This window comes from Camellia sinensis, chromosome 12 (assembly GCF_055761805.1).
Source record: "Camellia sinensis isolate YWXY chromosome 12, ASM5576180v1, whole genome shotgun sequence".
In the NCBI taxonomy this organism is placed as follows: Eukaryota; Viridiplantae; Streptophyta; class Magnoliopsida; order Ericales; family Theaceae; genus Camellia; species Camellia sinensis.
Genome location: NC_138972.1, coordinates 139,103,963 through 139,115,889, shown reverse-complemented (window position 1 = coordinate 139,115,889; position 11,927 = coordinate 139,103,963). Strand labels below are relative to the sequence as shown.

General features: G+C 31.4%; 1 protein-coding gene and 1 pseudogene across 1 annotated transcript; both read right to left on the bottom strand.

Annotated features, from left to right (window-relative positions):
- Positions 1-8,002: 8,002 nt before the first annotated feature.
- LOC145803922 (L-type lectin-domain containing receptor kinase IX.1 pseudogene) lies at positions 8,003-9,136 on the bottom strand (annotated as a pseudogene).
- Positions 9,137-9,343: 207 nt separating this feature from the next.
- LOC145803921 (lectin 10-like) lies at positions 9,344-9,805 on the bottom strand. Its single transcript, XM_082897304.1, has one exon. It carries the CDS (start codon positions 9,803-9,805, stop codon positions 9,344-9,346), a length of 462 nt encoding a protein of 153 aa, XP_082753430.1.
- Positions 9,806-11,927: the final 2,122 nt, after the last annotated feature.

The following is an 11,927-nucleotide window of genomic DNA, read 5'->3' as shown; positions in this document are numbered from 1 at the left end:
ATGTGGGGTCCACCTGATGGCCCATTTTATTAATTAATTAATTAATTTTTTTGAGGGGGTTGAAAATCTTGGCCTAGGCTTGTCTCTAGTCTTAATCGGATTAGATTGTATTGTTGGGTCTCTGTGGGCCCACAGTCCAAATCGATGATATGAACCATGCAATGTGTAGAACTCGTCGAGTATTTCATCCGTGCAAAAAATCACGTTGATCAGATATTAATAGTCACTTGATTAGTTCACATTTTTGTCAATGGTAAATATGATTTTGAAAAAAATTATTGATAGAAATGTAAACTAATCAAGTGGCTATCAATATTTGATTAATGTAATTTTCTTCAAGAATGAAGTATTCGACAAGTTTTACACATTAGGCGGTTTGAATTATCAAGACAGACCCAAAAATCGATCCAAAAAAAAAAAAAAAATACAGACCCAAAATGGAACCTAAATAGACTGGACTGGACAGTCTAATTGGACTGCTCAATTGGAGACAATCCAGTCCGAAGAATCCTTACGGTGCATTTGGAAAAAGCTTGTTTTAGTTTGGATTTTCAAGATTCACTTTTTAGAAAATTAATTTTTTTTATTTTTTGTGATTTTTTGTTTTTACGGAATTTTTTTTAAGTTTTAGATACACCTGACATAAATACACTTAAAAAGTATAATATCTGTGAAAAAAATCTTTAGAAAATTTATTAAATATCGAAAATACAAACAAAAATAAAATACGAGAATTTAATACATTTTTCGTATTTTTGTGTATTTATCAATTTTTTAAAATATTTTTTACAAATGTTTTACTTTTTAGTTGCATCTAAGTAAGGTGTATTTAAAAAAGTAAAAAGAAAAATGCTAAAAATTTCACTAAAAATGTAAAAAATAAAAAATTTAATTTAAAAAAAATTGAATTCAAAAAATTGAAATCAAACAAATGTTGCTTTAATTAGTTTTGGTGGTTGGTTGTTGCATACATGCCAACTTTAGAAAGAAAACACGACTCTTTTTGGTGTGAACGAAAATTTTCATTAGTCTAAAATAATGCGTGAGGGGAAGCAACTGCTTTTTTTTTGTGTGTGTGTGTTTTTGTGTGTGTGTGTGTGTGTGCGTGTGTGTGTGTGGCATTGGCTGTTTAAAATATTCCTGAGTATAATTTTCTTATTGTCTTCATTTATATAAAGAAAAAACCATTGACTAAAATATTATTGGTTGTATTAAAGAAATATTAAGCTTACAAATTTGTATTAAAATTTTAATTTTTTTAACATTATTTAATTTTTAACAACAGTGATTTGTACCCAAAATTTTTTCAAATATAACACTACTAAAAAGCAGGGCTTTTGAGTCGGCAGCTTGCCGTCACAAATAGCGGATTTGCCGACGCAAAAAATTTTTGCGACGGCGTTTCGACGGCAACTCAAGGGACGAAAATGGTGGGGTCGCAAAAAGTTTTTGAGTCGGCAATCTGCCGACGCAAAAAGTTTTAATTTTTTGAGACGGTAGATTGCCGACTCAAAAAGTGGTTAAATGTTTTAAAAAATTTAACTCATAATTTCCTCACTGAGGCTCCCAAGGTTCGAACACACACCCATTTGGACAAGTTGACCCAAGGTCAACGCACTACACCGACTTCACCACCACACCTCTTTCAGATATTAAACGAGATATATATTATTTATAGTATATACACTCAATATTAATATAAAAGTATATGTATAAATAAATATATTTATTAAATATAATCAAGTAAATAAATATATATCTTGGTTATAATTTTTTTTTTTGCTACGGCATCAGTTGCCGACACAAAAAGGTCTAATTTTTTGCGTCGGCACAAATTTGCCGACGCAAAAGGTCTATGCCGACTCAAAAGGTCTAATTTTTTTGCGTCGGCACAAATTTACCGACGCAAAAGGTCTATGCCGACTCAAAAGGTCTATCTTTTGCGTCGGTAAATTCAACCGACTCAAATAATACTATCAAATATTAATTTTTTGTGTCGGCCAACGGTGCCGACACTAAAGGTTTGGTATTTGAGTCGGTAACTCTGTGCCGTCTCAAAAAGGCTACCTTTTGCGACGGTAAAATTTGCCGACTCAAAAAACCGACTCAAACGACCCTTTCTTTAGTAGTGTAACCAATAAAAAAATCTATAATAATTTGGTCAAAGTTTTTTTGGGGAAATTATTAAAAAAAACAAAATAAATCTTGATACTTTAATGGGTTTTTTTATTGACAAATCTAATTTAAAGGTGTTCTATTTCAATAAGTCCACAAAGGAAAGTTATAATCTAGCTAGTTTTTATACTTTTATTCCATAAGGTCCTTTTTTCCTGATTTATATTTTTTGTTAGATTATTATACCCTTATATCTATTATTTATATATATTATATACAAGAATGATATATATATATTTCCCTCTGTTTTTGTTGTGGTAGGGTTTCGTTCCTATAGAAGAGAAGATGACGACACAGAGCTTGTGGTAATGTTTCGTTGCGGTAGAGTTTCATTCTTGTAAGAGAGAAGATGATGACTCAGAGTTTGTGCTCTGTTTTTTTCTGTACGATTTTAGCCGGAAATCAAAGGAAAAGAGGAGGATTTGAATCGAAGGAACATATGAGATGGCTTACAAACTTGTTCAGTCGATTGATTGAAACCCACATTTGACTGGATTAAATCAAAAGGAAAGAGGAGATAGAGGAGTTTGTGCTCTATCTCTAGTTTTTCTGTCAATTAGGGTAAATGTTCACATTTCATATTGTTCTTCTTTCGGATGATGTTCTTTTTTTTCACAATTGTTAAAATTATCGCCCACCAAGCGTTTGATTATATGTTCAAATGAGAAATTCAGCAGAAAAAGTTGTTCCCTTTGGAAACATCTCTAGTGATATTTGCCTGGGTTAGTGAACATGATTTTGTTATTTTCATTGATTTAATTTTTTGTTATTGGATTTCAATGTAGCAATAATTTTTTAAGATTGATAATATGTCTGATATAAAAATGATGTAAATGTTCATATTATTAATCAGTGTTAATATTCACATTAATTTGAATTGAAAATTTGTCATGTGAATGTTAAACACATTCATGTGAATATTCACATTATTTTTGTTCATATTACTTTTGTTTTCATATCCACATTCATGTGAATATTCACATCTCCAGTGATATTTGCTTGGGTTATTGAACATGATTCTATTATTGTCATTAATTTTGATTTTTTGTTATTGGATTTCAATGTAGCAATGATTTTTTGAGATTGATAATGTGTCTAATATAAAAATGATGTAAATGTTCATATTATTAATCAGTGCTAATATTCACATTAATTTGAATTGAAAATTTATCATTGTGTTGTCAATTGGAGTTAATATTAGCCACACACTCTTATGATATTGAATGATCAATATGTTTTCACTGTGTTCATTGCCACTGTGACAAGATGATGTTAAGGTTCACATCTGTATTGCATCAAATTACACAACCACAAGCCTCAACTTTCATTTTAAATACAAACATGATGTGAATATTCACACTAAAATATAAGAATGTGAAGGTTCACATGAATTTTGGAATATAAATAAAGGCTCTATGGTTTCAAAGTATTAATTACTAATATGGAATGATGATATTAAAGTTAACATCAAAATTGTATTACCTACATATCACATTAAGCTAATGATTATGCACACACAATTGTAAAGCAGTTGACAACAATGTAAAGGTTTACATCGATTTTTTAATCTCTAAAAATATGACTACATCAGCATTGCATTAACTACAAACCATCATTTTTGTGTGTACACAAACATGAAGTGTACATTTATGCACAATTAGTTTACTGATGTGAATGTTAATATCATAAATAAAACATCAAATAAATTAATTTAGTTACATTAAGCCAATGGTTATGTGTACATAATTATAAGACAACATATACTAATATGAATGTTAACATTGAATTTTTAGTAGCAAATATTATGACAACATATCATTGTATCTTATTAAGCACAATCAAAATAACTAATTATGGTGCTTTTGTCCAATGTATTCTAATATTTACAAAATCGTAAATGATGTAAAATTCATATTCATATTTTTCTCACCGATGTAAAATGTGTCTTTTGATGCCTTGTACATCTCTAGCACACATACGATGACATCGTTGAACTTCAAGCATTTGTTGAGGTCAACTTTACTGATCCTCAACACATCAAACAACTGCCAAAATGGCGTTTCCTTCAAACAATCTAGCTGAGGATCCGAGAACTTGGTGTTCGTCATCAGTTTCACTAACCCAATGATGTTAGATCAGTAGTTGACCTTTGCCATGTTCACTTTCGGGGGGCTGGTTATTTGTTCAAGTTTTTCATCGACGTGGAATTGTTCTCTTTTTCTTTTGACATGAAATCTATGAGCAACATCTGTCTTTTCACTTAGAAAGAAATTTACTGTTAATGGTCACAAATGATAAACCATAACAAGTGCAAACTATGTATGCTATGAATAGTTGAATGATGTGACCATGGTTGCATTGAGCAAAACCATGATGTCAATATTCACATGAACACTATACAACATAGGATAAAACAATAAAAATAAAATAAATTGTGTGAACATTCACATGGATCGTATATCATGTCATTAGTTCATGTGTCTGAGAAATGAACAAAATTTTGGGAGTTTAAATCATTTGATCATAATTAACAACACCAACAAGGAAAACAACCAAAAAATGAAAGGAAAATAACAGATAAAATATGAAATAATAACATATTACAACTATTAAACTATCACGATGTATGCATGATGTTAATCTTCACATCATTACATTATATATTTGACTGTGAATGTTCATAGCCAAATATATGGTGTGAATATTCACATGGACCGTATTCTATGCCACTTTTTATTTTTTTTATGAAAAATAATAAAAAATAATAATTAGGGATTCAAATTATTTGATCACCATCAACAATCAACAACATCAACAAGGCTAACATTCACAAAATGGGAAAAAATAACTACAATATTATGAAATAATAGCACATTACAACCAATCAACAAGAATGATGGCCACTTGATGTAAATGTTCACATCAGTTCATTACAATCAAACGTAAAGGGGAAACACAACAACGATAAAAGAGATGTTTTGGGATTCACATTGAACCAAAGAGAAGAGGGGAAGGATAGCATGAATATTCACATGGACCGTATCTCATGCCACTTTCATAGAAAATAATAAAAAATTGGAGGTTCAAATTATTGGATCATCATTAACAATCAACAACACCAATAAGGCAAACATTCACAAAAGGGGAAAAAAATAACTACAATATTACAAAATAATATCACGTTACAACCAATTAACAAGAATGATGACCACATGATGTAAATGTTCACATCAGTTCATTATAATCAAACGTAAAAGAGGGAACACAACAACAATATTCACCATATAGTTGTTTGGAATTCAGATTGAACCAAAAAGTAAGGGGGAATGATGGGTGCTTACGTTTGTTCCTCATTTTGGTCGATTGTACACATTGACTAATGTGAACTTTCGTAGAGTTGTGTCTTCAAATCGTTGGCAACGAACGAACAACAGTTAGATGATGAGATGTTGGTGAGATTGAATTGATGTAAACTTTTACAGTAGTGAATCATCACTTTGGCCTACGTTTCCAGTCGCTGACAATAACTCAGCGACAATGGCATGACGGTAGGATGGTGGATGGCACGATGTGAAACCTAGGGTTTGGAAAAAATGACTAACCTTAGGGTTTGAGAGAGATGATAGTGAGGGTTTTGGGAAGGAGAGGTTTTCTGCGTGAAATATGGAATGAAAGTGGAGTGTTTTAATGGGGTTTGATTTCAAGAATGGAAATATGTATGTGAGGGCTTGGGACTATTTTGTCTCATTACATCGAATAGGACCTAATGGAATACTCAAAAACATTTTGGGTTATATGGGATAAAACTCTTAGAAAGGGGATTTACTAAAAAAGCTCCATATTTTAATTTTTTCAATTTAAATCCTAATGAGAAAATTATATTTTGATTATTAAACTCAATAAAAAATGGTATTGTAGATTTTTTTATATATACTGATATTAACTTTAATAGCTAAAATACATTTTTTGTATGTTTTATTTAATAAAAATAGATAAATAATTTAAATTGAAAACCAATTAAAGGATAAGGGTTTAAATTTAAACAATTAAAACATCAAGATTTAATTTTTCTGAGATTTTTTTTGTGATGTTTTTTTTGTTAAATGTTGCCAAACTTTGCCTGAAGAGATACATTTAAAGGTCTAATACCATTTCTACACAGAAAAATAAAACAATAAACCAAAGACTCAAAGCAGCACTGTAGCTATGAGCGACAGTTGCTCCAGTGCTCTACGCACCGCAGCATACCCATTCCCTAAAATAATACATCCTCATTCCCTAAAATAATGCAGAGGGATAATATATATATCCAAAATTTTTACTTAGATTTTTATTTAAAAATATATATCTTTGAAATTTATTTCATACATGATTCTATATTGAACCAATTTAATCTTGGCCGTATAAATAGATTTCTCTGAGTTAATAGAATTACTCGAAATATAGACTCCATATTGAAAAAGTGTATTGTCCCCATTCAAAATTGTAAGCCCTACTATTTTGGACCAATGAGAATGTGTATTGTTTACAAACATGTTGGAAGGTGAAGAGTAGATCTTGGGACTTTGTTATCATTATACTATATATAAAGAATTCGATTACAAAATTAAATATAATTTTTTTATTAGATAAAATTCAGACATTTTATAAGACACATTTCATATAAAATGATTAAGGTCTCGTTAGGGAACAGACTTTTGTAGTAACTTTTTAACTAAAATATAATGTAAAAAAAAATTAGTATGTTTGGGATGACTTTTTGATTTTTTTATGAAAAGATGTGTAAAAAGAAGATAGAAAATGAAATCTTTGACTTTTTAGTAAGGTTGTTGGCTTTTTGATTTTTGTAGTGATTTTTGGACTTTTAGGCTAAAAAGTGATGTTGTCAAACGAAGCCTAAGTATCCTTAATTTTTTTTTAAAAATAAAGAGGCACAACATTTTCTACCACTAATGTAGGCCTAACTCTTATTATAACTCACATTTGTGTTTTGTAACACGAGAAGTTATTCACTGGTAATGGGATATGGTCGTGTTTGATAGAAAAGATAAGACGTACGACTTTATGTTAGGAGATGAGTAAACAATAAAGAGACTTGAGAAACTTGATCCCAAAACAAGGAATAACCAGTTATGACTCACGAGATACGGTCATACATTTACTTGGAATGTGACCAAATTTCCAATGCAGAGTTGATCAAGCCATCTGCCAGTGGCAATGGGAAACAACTGGAGTAGAATTTTTTAATTTATTACGTAACCTCATCCAATAAAAATATAATTTTTTTAAAAAAAAAATCTAGGATTTGACTATGTTAACAAATTAAATCATATATTTTTAATTAAAACTTTCAACTTTTAAAATGTTACCAAAACAGTAGGCCACATTATTGCTTTGATCAAAATTAGAAGCTTGACAAATGGTAATCGGAACGGTAATGTAAATAAATAAGTGAACAACTCATTTATGTAATTTTGTATTCTATTTACTACCATATGAAATTTGAACTCCATTAATTGATGATTATCTACAGCCTTGTGAAACACAAATCATCACACGAAGAAAAAAGCTGATGCAACTATAGAGACTGAAGTGAATTTAGATAAATTTGCGTGGTAACTATAGTATAGCTTGAAGACTAAAATCGACCGGTATTAGAAAAAGTAAAAGATCCACAAGAAACCAAAGATGAAGGAGTATTCACCGGAGGCGTAACGTATGTTGGCACAGGCATTTTGGTAGGGAGAATGGGCAATGGAGCTTCAAAATTAAGCATATGAATTGCTTGCCTAATTGAAGGTCGGAGATTGTGATCGGGGTGAGCACACTAGAGCCCAACAATCATCAAACATTTCATTTCTTCTCGAACAAAATCTGCACATATCTTCGAATCTGCTGCTTCAGAAAGCCTACTTGTAGCATAGAGATCCCAAACCCACTCCACCAATATCGTTTGACTTTCTGGAACCTTCAAGTCAGTGGATTTTCTTCTACAAGCTATCTCCAATGCTGCAACTCCAAAACTATAAACATCTATTTCCTTAATAACTTTACCTGTAACTAGGTATTCAGATGCCATGTATCCCTTGGTCCCTGTCACAATAGTTGTTTGCGCATTTTTTCCATGGTTGACCAACCTAGCCAATCCAAAATCTCCAAGTTTAACGTTGAAGTTTGAATCTAACATCACATTGCTTGATTTTACATCTCTATGTACTACACATTGTTCCCATCCTTCATGTAGGTAGAGCAATGCCGAGGCCAAGCCTTGTGCAATTTTGTACCTTATTGCCCTTGCCAACACGCTATTTTCTTTGAAGAGATGGTTATCTAAGCTTCCATTTTCCATGAACTCATAAACAAGTAGGAGTTCATTTTTGTCATGACACCAGCCTAGTAGTTGCACCAAATTTCTATGCCTCAATCGACTAATGATCTTCACTTCAAATGCATACTCCTTTATTTCCTGTTTTGATCCCTTTAATATCCTCTTCACAGCAACATAGGAATTTGATTCCCTTAAGAAACCTTTATAAATCCCACCAAATCCTCCCTCTCCAAGCTTTCGTTCGTCCATGAAATTATTCGTCGCATGAAACAATTCAGCATATGAAAACTTCTTTGGTTCAATTCCTGCGTCAAATTCATCGTCCATGGACATAGCATGGGAAAACTCCTCACCTTCTTGTGCTCTACGTTTCTTCCACAAGACAAAGCCATAGAAAGGTAATGCAACAACCAAAGCAGATGATCCAACAATCAATCCCACTATCAATGCCATTTTGATATTCTTTCTAGGGTTAGAGGTGACTGCTTGCAAACTCGAATTGAATGACCATGATTTAATAGTATGCTTCTCATAAGAGTCTCCTGTTGCAGCTGAGATACCAATTGTAACCCATTCTAGTAAGTAGTCCCTCAAATCAACAAAGAAACTAAGGGCACTTTTAAGTTTTTTCATTATTTACATATTCAGCGAAAACAACACTCAAATTTTTCGAACTAGAATTGTAACTAATCCAAACTTCATTTTCTTTCCCATATGTTATATTATTGTACCATATTGCAGTAACATTAGATGTGAGAGAGTTGACATCGATACCTACATGAGTTTCCAGTGGATCCCAGACATTTGGAAAGGTATCACACTCCACAGCAACAAATGGAGTCACTTTGGGTGGGAAAATTGACAAGATTGAAGACCCATGGCAGCACCACATGCGTTCATCGGAGTAAAATTGTGAGGAACAAGGGAGAATGCGAACCCATCTGCAAAACTCGAGTTTCCTTCTGAATCAATGACAAACGAGAAATAGGTGTTGAAGTCCGTCAGTGTTCCAGAAGTTTTGTTCCCAAGTTGAAGAGGATCTTTATACGAGGCTTGATCGGCTTTCCACACTTGGTTTGTAGGAGTGATTTGGATGCCTTGGTTGGAAACATAAGTTTCTCCTTCTACTATTATGTCTCCATTTTTAAGTGTTTCATCAAAGTTGGTGAAGTTGAAGCTGAGTGCAGGTGCATGAAGAGGAAAGTAGTAAAGAGTGATCACAAAGTAGAAGAAGCAGAAGAGAGAACAAATCTGAATAGGTGATCGGTGGAGGTTCCAAGGCCAAGAGTTGCAGACAGCCATAACCAAAGCAATGGTTGGTTGGTTGTGAGGAAAAATGAATTCTTGATGAGTCAGTTTTACCTATAAATTAGCACATAACTGGGGGAGATTTGTCATTCACTGTTCTGTAGTCTGGCGAAAGCCTGTATTATTTTGAAGCCTTTTTTTTAGTCTAAGGCCTCATTTGGGAACCCTCCGTTTTAATCAAAAAGTCAAAAAGTTATTAAATTAGTCAAAAAGTTAACAATCCATACCAAAAAGTTAAAGATTCTCTTTTCTCTCTACTTTTTGCACATCTTTTCGTAAAAAGTCAAAAAGTCATCCCAAACATACTAGTTTTTTTAGCTCATATTTTAGCCAAATAGCCAAAAAATTACTAAATTAGCCTGTTCCCAAACGAGGCCTAAGACTATATTTAAATTATGAATTTGAATCAGTCTTCGTGCACGTTTGATTGCGTGTTTTTTTTTTTTTTTAATCACAAAGATATCTACCTACAGAGATTTTTTATTTTTTATTTTAATTTTAATTGAACGATACCTACAAAGAGTTTGATCACAAAATTAAACAAACATTTGATAAGAGTCTATGAAGGATTTTTTTGCAGTTTATAATCGAATTCTTATCCTCGAACTTTTAAAACTAAAAAGGATAAATTATAGGGTAACACCACTGCTCTATCTAATTTGAAATGTTACTTTAGTTCTTATAATTTTAATTTAAATAATTTAATTTTTATACTTCTAATTTGTTGTAATGTGAAACCTCTATCATGTGGGGTTAACATTTTAAATAGAAAAAAAATTATGTATAAAACTAGAGGAATTAAAATAAAATTTAAAACAAACTATAAGAACTACCAGTGTAACGAATATGTTATATTGGTGGTCCTTATAGCTTGTTTTGAATTTCATTTTGGTCCCTCTAATTTTATTTTGCATTCCAAATTCTATTGGTAGGTGATAGAGATATCACATTGTAACAAAATTAAAAGTATAGGGATCAAATTATTCAAATTGAAATTACAGGGACTAAAGTGACACGTTACTTAAATTATATGGGCTAATGGTGCAATTTATCCTAAATTATACCAATGATCTTTTTAAAGTTTAAGCAAAATTTCACGTCGGTCCTAGTAGTTTTGATTTGAACAAATTAGTTCTTATATTTTTAATTTTATTGCAATGTAATTCCTTTGTTATGCATTGTTAACATTTTGAATAAAAAAAAAAAAAAATCACATTTAAAATTAGAGATACCGAAATGGAACTCAAAATAAATTATATGAACCATTGGTGTAATGAATATATTACGCCGGTGAGCCTTGTAATTTCTTTTGAATTTCATTATCATCTCTCTAATTTATTCATGGTTTTTTTCCGTTCTAAATTTTAATAGTAAGTGACAAATGAATTACATTGTAATAAAATTAAAAATATAAACTAAATGATTTAAATTAAAATTATAAACACTATAAAAATTAATAATATAATTTACAAAACATAAAAAATTACATGTTTTTACTGCGTATACGTAATGAGAGTCAAGTTCACGGCATCATTCATAGGTTTTGAGTTCAAGTCACACTTTAGGACCACTAGAGGTTTGCCCCGTCGTTAATTTCAGGGTCTTGAGATTAGTTGAAGTGCGCAAAAACTGGCCTGAACGCACAAATATTAAAAAAAAAAGGTTCACGGCATCATTGCATATAACCGTGGATCTTATTCCCATTATGACTCACATTTACTGGACAGTATTATTATTATTATTATTATTATTTATTTTTTTAACACGTGATGTTAGGGTCCTCCTCATACGGCATTTGGGGACCAATTGTTTTTAGTTTGGTAGTTTGTTGCCTCATATGCACTTTGTGAAGCAAACGGTCCAACACAAGAAAAATTTTAGATTAATTTGAGGGTTGTTCGGAATGGTTGGTAGGTATATTCTATATATAATTATTCAGGTTCAACTCTTGAAATTATGTCATAAGAAAGAAATTTCTAATAAATTTTCTAATCCTGACGTGGATAATCTGTTTTTGATCGGATCAAATAGAGAATTAATCAAAATATGTGTAAACTGACTTAAACATCTTTTACCGTTGAATCCAAGTTCTAACGGGTTAATGCTTTGAAGACCC